The sequence below is a fragment of the Macrobrachium rosenbergii genome, chromosome 9, assembly GCF_040412425.1.
Source record: "Macrobrachium rosenbergii isolate ZJJX-2024 chromosome 9, ASM4041242v1, whole genome shotgun sequence".
Classification (NCBI taxonomy): Eukaryota; Metazoa; Arthropoda; class Malacostraca; order Decapoda; family Palaemonidae; genus Macrobrachium; species Macrobrachium rosenbergii.
In genome coordinates this window covers 38,971,371-38,986,001 of record NC_089749.1, presented here as the reverse complement: position 1 = coordinate 38,986,001, position 14,631 = coordinate 38,971,371, and the positions used below count along the sequence as shown (strand labels likewise).

The following is a 14,631-nucleotide window of genomic DNA, read 5'->3' as shown; positions in this document are numbered from 1 at the left end:
ACCCCACCCCACCTAACATGCACCCATTCACGGCAGTACCTGGACTGACCGTCCCTGTGCCTCTCACGGTACTGGGGTTCATTCAGCTTTTCCTGACGCGGGAATTGCTTGAATTCCTGGTTGCGGAGACGGTAGATTACGCTCGGTACTGCCGTGAGGAATTGCGGACGACGTTGTCGCACCGCTGGCGGGGCTGCAACCTCACGGACATGGCGCACTTTTTGGGGCTCCACATATTCTTTGGGATGATGCCTGCTGCTGACGTCAGGCCATATTGGAGGCGGAATTTTTTTTTAAGTACGCCTAATGTGGCCGGCATTATGTCCCGTGATAGTTTCCTGGCGTTGGACAGGTATTTCAATGCCTTCAACCGAAGGGCTATACCCCGGAATAACCCTGACCGCCTCATCTTAGTCCGCCCAGTGTTGGAGTTCATTCGTGAACGGTGTCAGACTCTCGTGGTTCCTTCGAAGAACCTTTCTTTGGATGAGGGTATGATGCCATACAAAGGGCGTCTAAGTATCAAAGTGTACAACCCGAAGAAGCCAAAGAAGTATGGTGTAAAGTTATTTTTTATTATGGAAGCCAACACTGGATACGTCGTGGACTTCTTGGTGTGTGTGGGGGTCTTCTCCACGCTGCGTGACACTGTCTTCAGTCTTGTGAATCGTTTCCGTAACCAGGGATACCACCTGTTTATGGATAATTATTATAACTCGGTATCCCTGGCCCAGGAACTGTATGAAGCAGGTGTGCGTCAGTGGTACCCTTCGGTTGGTGCGTGGGGCCCAGAATGTCCTCAAGAGGTTTGCTAGCCACCCACAACATCTTGCAAGAGGAGAGACAGAGTGGCGGCGGAAGGGAGATGTCTTCGTCATCTGTTGGAAGGGGTCCGACTCGTGCCCATGATTACGACGAGTCATGAGCCCATCCAAGAGGAGATCACCCAGCGGAAGAAGACGCGGGCAGGGCCGAGTTACGTTTGAGGAGTTTCGTGTCCAACGCCCTACTGTCATCGGGACTACAACAGGCACATGGGAGGAGTTGATCTCTTTGATCAACTCATCCAGTATTATCCTTCGCCAGGAGAACCAGGAGGTGGACACAGAAGCTCCTCAAATACCTCCTTCAGTTGGCCCTCCAGAATGCCTACATCATTTACTGTGGGTATAATTCGGACGCTCGGAGGTTGACCCACATCCAGTTTCTTGAGGTGGCTGAGAATGCCCTCATCAACTTCGATCCGGAGGAGTGGCCTTCCAACGGCGCCCCCCTGCCCCGAGCTCCAGCTCTGTCCCGAGAGGAAAGGTCAGATGTTGTGAGATACCCGACATCATAATTCCTCATCCTGCCGGCGCCGCCCCTGCTGCTGCCGACCTTGATGATGACGCCGCCCCTGAAGATGCCGCCGCCCCTGAAGGTGCCACGCCCTGAAGGTGCCCCTCTCAATTCCAGTGTCCCGTTGGGTAGCCGACCCTGTGTGTCGGCTGCAGCCAGGAGATCACACACTGGAGCTCATCGAAGGGGGTAGACAGAAACGGTGCCGGGTGTGCCATATGAATGGCAAGAGGAGAGACAGCCAGTACGTTTGTCGCACCTGCAAGGTAGCACTTTGCAGGTTGGATGAGTGTAACCGCAGGTACCACAATGCAGTTATTTATTGGAGTGCGCCTGCCCAAGCAACACGGGAGGGCGCAGCGAGCCGCCAAAGGGCGGCCCACCATCAGTAAGGGTGCGCGTCTCCCTCCTCCGCTTGTGCCCCATCATGTCGGGAGGAAAAAAATGCAAGACTCTTCAATGGAGGAGGGAGAAAACAAGAAACAGCACGAAGAGTCAGGATTACGAGTGAGTATTCTGCATTTATTTTTTTTTTAGTTTTATATTTACGAGTGAGTATTCTACATTGAATTTATTTTTAGTTTTATATTTACGAGTGAGTATTCTGCATTAAATTTATTTTTAGTTTTATATTTATTACAAGTTTTTATATATCTGTATTCATTGCTGTTTTGTATAATTTCGTTTTATGCAAAAACAAAGTTTTTCACAACCATTCCTTTTAGTTATGTTTTCGTAACAAAGTAAAAAAAAATATAATTTATGTGTCTATGTATGAATGTATGTATATATATATATATATATATATATATATATATATATATATATATATATATATATATATATATATATATATATATTTTTTTACTTGGGTCTCTTTTGGGTAAGCAAAAAATCTCGTATTCTGGTGATATTCAATCCTTTTCCTTCATTTTGCAACAAACGGAAAGTCTCTAGCACAATATTTAGATTTTTGGTGAATTTTTGAAAAAAAAATTTTCCTTTGCTCCGCGCGCGCGGAATCCGCTGAAAATTAGATTTTTGGTGAATTTTCGAAAAAAAAAAATTTTTCCTTCGCTCCGCGCGCGCGGAATCCGCTGAAAATCCTGGCATTTCTTGCGTCAGCTTGCCGTAATTTTTTCGCCGTTTCATATTATTCGTTACATAAAGTGTTATACATCAAAATGTGCGGAATTTCATGTAGAATACAACAAAAAATAAGTCATTGCTTTAGCTCTTCACAGGTTTTTAATATTTTCGCCGAAATAACGATAACTGACAAAATTTTAACGTTCGGTCAACTTTGACTCGACCGAAATGATCGAAAAACGCATTCGTAAGCCATAATTATTACATTCGAGTAACAACCAATCATTTACCTTCATTTTGCAACAAACGGAAAGTCTCTAGCACAATATTTAGATTTTTGGTGAATTTTTGAAAAAAATAATTTCCTCCGCTCCGCGCGCGCGGAATCAGCTGAAAATCGTGGCATTTCTTGCGTCAACTTGCCGTACTTTTTTCGCCCTTTCATATTATTCGTCACATAAAGTGTTATACATCAAAATGTGCGCAATTTCATGTAGAATACAACAAAAAATAAATCATTCCTTTAGCTCTTCACAGTTTTTAAATATTTACATCGAAATAACGATAAATAGAAAAAATCAACCTTCGGTCAACTTTGACTCGACCGAAATGATCGAAAAACGCATCCGTAAGCCATAATTATTACATTCGAGTAACAATCAATCATTTACCTTCATTCTGCAACAAACGGAAAGTCTCTAGCACAATATTTAGATTTTTGGTGAATTTTTGAAAAAAATTTTCCCTTCGCTCCGCGCGCGCGGAATCCGCTGAAAATCCTGGCATTTCTTGCGTCTGCTTGCCGTAATTTTTTCGCCGTTTCATATTATTCGTAACATAAAGTGTTATACATCAAAATGTGCGGAATTTCATGTAGAATACAACAAAAAATAAATCATTCCTTTAGCTCTTCACAGGTTTTAATATTTTCGCCGAAATAACGATAACTGACAAAATTTTAACGTTCGGTCAACTTTGACTCGACAGAAATGATCGAAAAACGCATTCGTAAGCCATAATTATTACATTCGAGTAACAATCAATCATTTACCTTCATTTTGCAACAAACGGAAAGTCTCTAGCACAATATTTAGATTTTTGGTGAATTTTTGAAAAAAATAATTTCCTCCGCTCCGCGCGCGCGGAATCAGCTGAAAATCGTGTCATTTCTTGCGTCAGCTTGCCGTAATTTTTTCGCCCTTTCATATTATTCGTTACATAAAGTGTTATACATCAAAATGTGCGCAATTTCATGTAGAATACAACAAAAAATATATCATTCCTTTAGCTCTTCACAGTTTTTAAATATTTACATCGAAATAACGATAAATAGAAAAAAATCAACCTTCGGTCAACTTTGACTCGACCGAAATGATCGAAAAACGCATCCGTAAGCCATAATTATTACATTCGAGTAACAATCAATCATTTACCTTCATTCTGCAACAAACGGAAAGTCTCTAGCACAATATTTAGATTTTTGGTGAATTTTTGAAAAAAATTTTTCCTTCGCTCCGCGCGCGCGGAATCCGCTGAAAATCCTGGCATTTCTTGCGTCTGCTTGCCGTAATTTTTCGCCGTTTCATATTATTCGTTACATAAAGTGTTATACATCAAAATGTGCGCAATTTCATGTAGAATACAACAAAAAATAAATCATTCCTTTAACTCTTCACAGGTTTTTAATATTTTCGCCGAAATAACGATAACTGACAAAATTTTAACGTTTGGTCAACTTTGACTCGACCGAAATGATCGAAAAACGCATTCGTAAGCCATAATTATTACATTCGAGTAACAATCAATCATTTACCTTCATTTTGCAACAAACGGAAAGTCTCTAGCACAATATTTAGATTTTTGGTGAATTTTTGAAAAAAATAATTTCCTTCGCTCCGCGCGCGCGGAATCAGCTGAAAATCGTGTCATTTCTTGCGTCAGCTTTCCGTAATTTTTTCGCCCTTTCATATTATTCGTTATATAAAGTGTTATACATCAAAATGTGCGCAATTTCATGTAGAATACGACTAAAAATATATCATTCCTTTAGCTCTTCAAAGTTTTTTAATATTTTCGCCGAAATAACGATAACTGACAAAATTTTAACGTTCGGTCAACTTTGACTCGACCGAAATGATCGAAAAACGCATTCGTAAGCCATAATTATTACATTCGAGTAACAATCAATCATTTACCTTCATTTTGCAACAAACGGAAAGTCTCTAGCACAATATTTAGATTTTTGGTGAATTTTTGAAAAAAATAATTTCCTTCGCTCCGCGCGCGCGGAATCAGCTGAAAATCGTGTCATTTCTTGCGTCAGCTTTCCGTAATTTTTTCGCCCTTTCATATTATTCGTTACATAAAGTGTTATACATCAAAATGTGCGCAATTTCATGTAGAATACGACAAAAAATATATCATTCCTTTAGCTCTTCACAGTTTTTTAATATTTTCGCCGAAATAACGATAACTGACAAAATTTTAACGTTCGGTCAACTTTGACTCGACCGAAATGATCGAAAAACGCATTCGTAAGCCATAATTATTACATTCGAGTAACAATCAATCACTTACCTTCATTTTGCAACAAACGGAAAGTCTCTAGCACAATATTTAGATTTTTGGTGAATTTTTGAAAAAAATAATTTCCTCCGCTCCGCGCGCGCGGACTCCGCTGAAAATCGTGTCATTTCTTGCGTCAGTTTGCCGTAATTTTTTCGCCGTTTCATATTATTCGTTACATAAAGTGTTATACATCAAAATGTGCGCAATTTCATGTAGAATACAACAAAAATAAATCATTCCTTTAGCTCTTCACAGTTTTTAAATATTTACATCGAAATAACGATAAATAGAAAAAATCAACCTTCGGTCAACTTTAACTCGATCGAAATGGTTCAAAAAATGCAATTGTAAGCTAAAAAAAACTTACAGTCTAGTAATATTCAATCAATTTCCTTCATTTTGGCACAATTGGAAAGTCTCTAGCACAATATTTTGATTTTTGGTGAATTTTTGAAAAAAACTTTTTTACGTCCGCGCGTTACGAATTCATGCATCATTTTGTGATAATATTTTCTCTGTGTTGCTTTAATCGTTTTACAATCTGTTATATACCAAAATCATCGCAATTTAGTGTACAATACAACTAAAAAAATTAACTCATTAGCTTTAACTGTTTTCCTTACAGCGCGATTTGTATACAATTATATACGAGTTTTTTTTCGCTGTCATATATTCCAATATTTATATATGATAATGATATTTTTTCATTTCTGATGATTGCATACTAAACTTCAGGCAATGAGAAAAAAGGAGCCAAAATGAACTCTTAATCTTGAAAACTAAGCACGCTGTGATTTTTTTTGAAAAAACTTTTTCCGCTTCGGCGCTACCTCTCGGAGGCCGCCGGCATACGGGAGACGTTTTTGAAAATAGGGCTTCGGCGTTAAAGGGTTAATAATATCATTTCACAGATTAATACTACAGTAGTAGGATAATAATGTAAGGTATATTTGGTGTAGGATGATACTTCTATTATACATTTGGTATTTGAACTTTCAAGATAGGAAGTTATAAAAGTTTTTTAGAGGGGAGGGTGTTAACTATTTACAGCGGGGTCTGGTACTCATCCTCTGCAAATGTGGGGATTAACTTATATATATATATATATATATATATATATATATATATATATATATATATATATATATATATATATATATATTTATTATAATGTGTGTGTGTTCATGTATGTATGTATGTGTGTATGTATGTATACATTTATGCTCCACCACTGATGTTTTAGTTCAGATAGAATCCTGTATCTGTGAAGCTTTGCAACCTAACAACATCATGTTAGAGTTATTTTATTTTTGAAAAGCATATGACACTACAGTACTTGGAGTATGGCATTTTACAAGATCTCGGTGATTGTACAGTAATCTTAAGAGGTGAGCTGCTACTTTTTCTAAAAGCTTTTTTAAATTTCAGAGTTTTCTGGTACAAGTAGGGTCAGTACAGTTTTGTCCAGCATCACATGCCAAGAAGAAAGTGCACCAAAAGTTAGTGTTAGCATGTTTGTGTTAGCCGTTAATGGAATAGCTAAAATAGTCTCAAACATTATATTTTATACTCTATTCGTCAAGGATTTTCACTATCCTTTGCTGCTTCAAGGTTGCTTGTGGCTGTGAGACACTTCAAACATGTGAAATGGGCTGAGATGCTTGGTTTAAAATTTTCATCAACAAAGACTGCAGTAGATTATTTTTGTCATCTAAGAGGCATCCACCCAGTCCCTGATTTGTACATAAATGGTTAAAAGAATTCCTTGTGCCACAGAAACAAGATTCCTCAGAGAAATATTTGGTAACCAAATGTCATGGGCTTCTTATTTGGTATTTGGTAACCAAATGTCATAAATCTTATTTGGTTGATCTTAAAGCTAAATGCTTCAAATATTTGAACTTGGAGGTTTTATCTCTACATCGTGGGGTGGAAATCAAAAGCAGTTATTAAGATTATATAAATCATTAATTCTTTCAAAGCTAACATATGCGGATATGAGGTTTTTATTTCAGATAGCTTTCACCATCGAAGTTTGGATTCAATACATAATGTAGGAGTTTAGAATAGCTACTGGAGCATTTTAATCCTCCCCATTTGAGGGTTTGCAAGTGGATGCAGGAGAGATTCCTTTGGAGCTTCAGTTCCAAACCATACTGCTTCGCAGCTAGTTTAGATTTTAAGACTTCCTGATTCCCTAACCATCCTTTCAGTCAGGGAGGAAGCTTCTTTTCCATATAGAGGTAATCCTAGTGTACCACATCCTTTCTCCTTTAGAGTGAATTTTTTAAAAATGAATTCAATATTCAAGTTGGGAGAATAAATTCAGGTTCTCATTTGTTCTTCCTTAAAGATTAATTTGAAAAGGTTAAAATATGTCAGAATTTTCTCTCCTCCATGGACGATTTCATCTGATGAAGTTATACAATTGACATTTTTAAAGACTCAGAACAGCATAGAAATTTATATTTTATTTATAAAGATGGCTCTAAATCTGATGCTGGCATTGGGTTTGGGACATTTTTTCCTGAAATGGAATAAAGTGGATATCTACTGAGTTGTGCATTTAAATACGAAGCTTCACAGGTTTTTACTGTGGAGCTTCATAGCATTTTCATTGGTACTAAAAAATCTTTTAACTCAAAAATGAAAGAAATTTTACCCTATTTTTTAGTGACTCAGGAAATGTGCTGGATGGCATGAGAGCTTGAACCTCAAACATCTAGTAATTGTAGATGTTTTAGAATGGTTGTTTTTGTCGAACTGCATAGGTCAGCAAGTAAAAATTTTGTTGGGTACCTTCAGGTAATGAGAAGGCTGGTGAACTGGCCAAGAGGGCTTTGGTAAATAGTACCCCAAAGGGAATGCCTTTGCCTTTTAGAAATAGTTTCTCAGTTATTTGGAAGAATGTCAAGGAGTACTGGCAGCATAAATAGGCGGGTCTGACTGTTAGGAACTTGAAAATTGGATATTATTAGGCAGACATCCACTTGGAAGTATAATTGTATGTCACAAAGGTGGGAAAGTGCATTTTGTTGAGTGAAGATTGGTCATTTTGTGAAGATCACATGGTTCCTCTGACAGTCAAGCTCATGTTGGGTGAGTGCCCATGTCTTGGGTAACTTAAAGCACATTCCCTCTCAGAGTATTGGAGTGTAGATTGTAACTATTCTATTTCTAAGATGCTTTGAGGGAAATGGTTTACAAATTCAGCAAAATCATTTTTCAAGTTTATTGATAGGCTGGCCTTCATAAAACATCAATTTTTCCTACATCCAAATTCATTTTTCATTGTGACTTTGTTTTACTGAATGGTTTTATAGATAAATAGTATGAAAGTACTTATGAAGCATGATTGATGAGTACATATTTGATTGTTATTTATTTATATATATTTACATTTTATTTTTTTTGGCATTAGTATTCATAGCTGTTGTGACTCCAGTTTACATAAATTAGTCAATCAAACTACCTACTCTTGTTAGTTCTTGATACTGTTTATTTTATTGTTCAGTTAAAAACAGTTTATACTGTATTGGCGAGTATCCCTATTATCACTAATATGGTTATAGTGGAAAATTATTGTTATTAAAATAAAATGTCCAAACAGAATTGCACAACTCTGCCACCTCTAACATTATTACAGAAAAAGGAGCTCTACAAACAGCTCACCTATCCCCTAGTTCTTTTGTTTTATTTCTCAGCCATATTAGATCTACACGAGTAAATCATTGCCTTTACCTCTAGGATTTCAAGGAGAGTACTGTATCTTCTTATGATAAAACATCCAAATATTTAATACACAAAACCCTTTAACCTCCTTCACCATTCCAGTAAAATAACTTCAAAACCATTTTAATGGTAGCCCATCACAGCTCTTAACAAATTTTTTTTTACTATGAAGATGGAAACATCACTGCCATCATTACTTATCTTACTACTAAATTTTTTCTATTTTCAAATATAATGTTTAAAATCTGTATTACAGTGCATGAATAATCTGAAATTTGTTCTGAACACTCAAACATAATTTTGTGAAATGGGCCATCTAAAAAATGTGCCATATATGAGGCTTCTCTATAAATCAGGTGCCATAGAGTTGGACTGATAGTGTGTGTGAAAGAATGAAGAAACCCTACCATATGTGGAATTTGAACACAAAGATGTTAGGTTAGTGTGAGGTTGATATAACCACATTGCCAGTTATTTATACAGGATGATTTTGACTTGACTAATGTAACCTCTAAGAACAGATATCTCAAGAATACATATTGCATTGCAGCCTAAAAATCAGAAATGGTTTGGCAGTTTTTTAATGTTAAATATATCGGTTTTACAAAATCTTATGTATTAAATGTCCTATATTAAATGAGCTGTTAGGAATCTTGATATAAAAAGCTGTAAAAATAAAAAAGGATCTCCTATAAAGTTTTATTTCTTTTACTTTTCTAATTTACAATTAGTCCTTCTGCCAGTGAAACCTTATTCCATTCCAAATAGGGTGAATGGGGAGAGAAATGTGATGACCTTTCCTTTGGACGGCTTTGGGAGAGTATCGACTTCTTCTGCTTTGCTCACTTTGCAGGCTGGGCCATGAAGACTCTGCTCGTAAGACATTATGGCATTCTTTGGACCATCTCTGTCATGTGGGAAATAACTGAGGTAAGCATAATATTTTGTAGTTTTCTTATGAACCACCATTCATTCTAGTTTTTTTTTACTCTTGTTCCATTTTTTCATGATGATCATATCTCAGTTTTTAATGTATACAGTAAACCCCCGTATTCACGTTCTCTTGATTCGCGGACTCGTATTCGCGGATTTCTCTTTGGAACGTATCTACCCATTATTTGTGGAAAATTTGCCCATTCTTGCTATTTTTCACTGAGAAATATTCCCTAAATACTGTATGTTCTTCTCATTTTCATGACTAAATGCACTTTTGTGATAAAACTATTAAAATACTGAGGTAATGCTCGAGTTACGATAATTCACCTTACAATAATTCGATTTTGTAATGGGGTAAGCAGTTAATACCGATACGACAATATTATGTATAAAATATTTTTAAATTTCGCATGGACGCAGGCAGCGTAATCAGGCAGTGAGAGAGACCAAATTACAATAGACAACTTCTCCTCCATCTCTTTTCCCCATCTTCTAGTTAAAAAAGTAAAAGAGAATGATAAAAGTATTGTTAGTAACATTATACTCTTGCGTAAATGCGTACAGCCATAAACAACCGACCAAGAAACTGTTGTTTTGCTTATAACCAAATCAGATAACAACAGATGTTTACTTGTATTTCAACCATCGTAAGGTAATGAACAATTACTGTAGCTTATAGCACAAATGACATTAAGAAGAGTAGGACTGATATATTTTTACATTATACCCTTGTTCGGTATGTATAAAAGATTGTGAAGGAAATACCTGCTAAATTTAAGCTGCAAGTTGTAGCTGAAGCTGAGAAAACAATGTTCAAGCTGCTAATGACTAGACTGTAAATTATCGTGCTTCGGCAACAGGAATGAAACTCGATCGTAATTAAAATTGGACAGAAAGTATTTTAATCAAAACTACTGGACATGAAAGAACACATTACTGTTATTTTTACGCCAATAAACGATAAATACGTAAAGCTCGTATTATGATGAAATCAAGTGAAAAAAGCAAATGGAATCTTGATTTTTTTACACAAAACAAACACCCCCAAATGGCCATTGTCAATTGTCACCTATCAACAAAAATAATAGATAAATAAATTTCACAACGAAACATATTTTAGTTATATTTCAACTTAAAAAAAAACACTTCGTATAACAAAAAATAACCTTGCCCCTGATAAATAAAGTATGTAGACTCTAGAGATTCATTTACGCTAACTAGAAGCAAGAAAAGTGCTAACGCAATTTATAATACAAAGCAATATAAGAATATATACAATATTATTGGAATACAGTGAATTAAGGCATAACATTTTAAAAGATCCATGGAAAAGATGCATATTCGTTATGTTGACTTTTGTATAATATGATATGGGAATATAGTGTACAGTATAATGTAGGCTACGCTACCGTGTATGTACACAATATACCATAGTGTAGGCTAAGCTAATTCTTGTTTGTTATTCAATTTTTCTTTGTTTTGAATTATCATAAGTCACTTTGCATGAACCTCCAGAATTAGCTGATATTAACCCTTAAACGCCTAATGGACGTACCATACGTCGACGAAAATTGTCTGTTGGATGTCAAGTGGACGTACCATACGTCGACTAAAAATGCTTTTTTTAAATATTCGCGGAAAAATAATTACAGGCCTAGTTTGCGGAAGGTTTCAAATCGCGCCTTGAGGGATGCTGGGAGTTCACGGATCAAGCTGTTGTTTTGTTTATAAGCGTCACCCAGACGCCGCATGCGCCTAGAATAGTTCCCTCCTTCTCATCACCAGACAGCATCAGCGTAGACGGTCGCGAGAGTGATATTTTGACGCATCCGTGTTTTGCAGAACTTTGGCGAGTGTGTGCGTATTTGTGCTGCAACAGGACGTTTGCAGAGATGTCTCAAAGCTGTCAGGACCATGAAAGGCGCATACTGCCTGTCGGTAGTGAGCGCGTGTGAGATAATAGTTTTAGACTGGGATGCTGGAGAAGGACCCAGCAGCCAAAGTGACCCAGCTTCTCTGGCCCAATATGTTGTTCGCCCACGTGTGACCGAAGGCGACCAAGGACCACATCCCGTGCCTTTACAACCCCTAGGAAGCATCGGGTGTCCTGAGGGCATCCGTAAATTTTTGAAAAAACTTTTTCCTTCGCTGAAAATCCTGGCATTTCTTGAGTCACCTTGTTGTAATTTTTTTCACCATTTTATATTATTCGTTACATAAAGTGTTATACATCAAAATGTGCCCAATTTCATGTAGAATACAACAAAAATAAATCATTCTTTTAGCTTTTAACAGTTTTGAAATATTTTCATTTAAATCACGATAACTGACAAAATTTTAACATTGTCAATTTTGACTCAACCGAAATGCTCGAAAAACGCAATCGTAAGCTAAAATTCTTACATTCTAGTAACAATCAATCATTTACCTTTATTGTGCAACAAACGGAAAGTCTCCAGCACAATATTTCGATTTATGGTGAATTTTTGAAAAAACTTTTCCTTCAAGTTCTCGTAAAAAATCGTAGCATTTCTTGAGTCACATTGTCGTAATTTTTTCGCCGTTTTATATTATTCGTTACATAAAGTGTTATACATCAAAATGTGCGCAATTTCATGTAGAATACAACAAAAAATAAATCATGCTTTTAGCTTTTACCATTTTTGAAATATTTTCATATAAATAACGATAAATAGAAAAAAATCAACCTTTGGTCAACTTTAACTCGATCGAAATGCTTGAAAAACGCAATCGTAAGCCAAAATTCTTACATTCTAGTAACAATCAATCCTTTACCTTCATTTTGCAACAAACGGAAAGTCTCTGGCATAATTTTTCGATTTATGGTGAATTTTTGAAAAAAACTTTTTTTTTTCCATGTTACCTTCCATCCAGGTGCAAACTCCGCTAAAAATTCTAGCATTTCTTGAGTCACCTTGTCGTAATTTTTTCGCCGTTTTATATTATTCGTTACAAAAAGTGTTATACATCAAAATGTGCGCAATTTCATGTAGAATACAACAAAAAATAAGTCATGCTTTTAGCTTTTACCATTTTTGAAATATTTTCATATAAATAACGATAAATAGACAAAAATCAACCTTCGGTCAACTTTAACTCGATCGAAATGATAAAAAAATGCAATTGTAAGGTAAAAAACTTACAGTCTAGTAATATTCAATCAATTTCCTTCATTTTGATACAATTGGAAAGTCTCTAGCACAATATTTCGATTTATGGTGAATTTTTGAAAAAAACTTTTTTTCCATACGTCCATGTGATCTGTGTTGCTTTAATCGTTTTACAATCTGATATATACCAAAATCATGGCAATTTAGTGCACAATACAACTAAAAAAAATTAACTCATTATCTTTAACCGTTTTGCTTACAGCGCGATTTGTATACAATTATATACGAGTTTTTTTTTTCGCTGTCATATATTCCAATATTTATATATGATAATGATATTTTTTTTTCATTTCTGATGGTTGCATACTAAACTTCAGGCAATGAGAAAAAAAGGAGCCAAAAATGAACTCTTAATCTTAAAAACTAAGCGTGCTGTGATTTTTTGAAAAAAACTTTTTTTCCGCTTTGGCGCTAGCTCCCGAACACCGCCGGCATACGGGAGACGTTTTTGTAAATAGGGCTTCGGCGTTTAAGGGTTAATAATTATTATACTGTGTATGTAAAGAGTATATTTTGTAGTGTAGGCTAGGCTATTATTATAGTGTGTAGGTAAAGAGTATATTTTATAATGTAGGCTAGGCTACCATATATGTATACAGTGCGTGGTACCGAATACCCTAGCGTAGGCCAGGCTATGTTTGAGATACATTTTGGTATTTATGTTTTTTCCAACAAACGATGGTTTTTTGGAACCTAACCCCTTCGTAAGTAGGATAATACCTGTATAAGCATTTTTGATGACGTAGTCGCTGTTTCGTCCTCAAAGGAGTTACCTTCCATGGTCTACCAGAGCTCCATGGTGACCAAACTAATATCAAAGAATTCTCTTCTAATTTAGTTGGTCTTTTGGCCAGGTATTGTGTCGTAATGATTAACATTATAACACATGATGGAGTATATAATGGACTCAAAGATTAGAGGGCACTTTCCCTTATCTTCAGCGAAGCTGAACCCAGTTTTTCCAACGTCAATTAACCTGCAAGAAAGAGAAGTGACTATTACGCATGCGCATCCGCCCTCTTGTTTACAACCAGGCGCCATTACCTTTGTTTGGTCCAAAGCGAACGGTTCATGTCGTTACCAGCGCTCCGAAAAAATTCGACTTTTTTCTCCGTTTTAGTAAAGAGGAATTCAAGAAACAAACAACCCAAAATTTCCCTTTACCCAACCCCAAAAAAGACTCACTTTGATCAAAAATCATGTAAGCCTTCAGTCACCCCAAAATTTTCCTCAAAAACAGTTAGGTGGTCAGAAGGGACAATTCCCTGCAAAGGGACAACAGCAACTTCAAGGCCATCCTTTTTCACAAGGTCCAAAAACCATCCCATAGGGGAAAAAGGAGAAACAACACCTGGAATGTCTATCAAAGGTGAAGGCAGAGGAGGAGGCAGATACCAAGAGGAATTATATTGGTTGAGGGTCAGCTTCAATGACATCACAGACAATGGAAGTTTTCCTGTGGGGGACAGAAACTTGTGTCTCATGTTCCTCAAAACCAGAAAGTATGTCTCTTCAGTGTCCTCAAAAGGGACTCACATCCAAAGAAGAGTGATCCTCAACCAATGACATTGAACAACAGTGAACAAGCACATTGTTGGCCGAAAGTTTTTGATGATTACCGTTGCCTAAGTACATTGAATCATTTCAAAAAGGGGCTTGGGCAGTTTCTGTAGATCTGAAAGATGCACACTGGCACATCCCTATAGCCTTTCCCTTCCGCCCCTTCTTAAGGTCCGAATAAGGAAAGATACATACAGATTCAAAGTCATGTCCTTTC

General features: G+C 36.5%; 1 protein-coding gene across 1 annotated transcript in view; it reads left to right on the top strand.

Moving 5' to 3' along the window:
- Positions 1 to 14,631, top strand: part of LOC136841702 (phosphatidylserine synthase-like) — a 419,092-nt gene that overhangs the window by 156,718 nt on the left and 247,743 nt on the right. Inside the window, exon 4 of the mRNA XM_067108922.1 lies at positions 9,496 to 9,657. Within this exon, the coding sequence (XP_066965023.1) occupies positions 9,496 to 9,657 (162 nt within the window). The remainder of the gene's footprint in view (positions 1 to 9,495; positions 9,658 to 14,631) is intronic.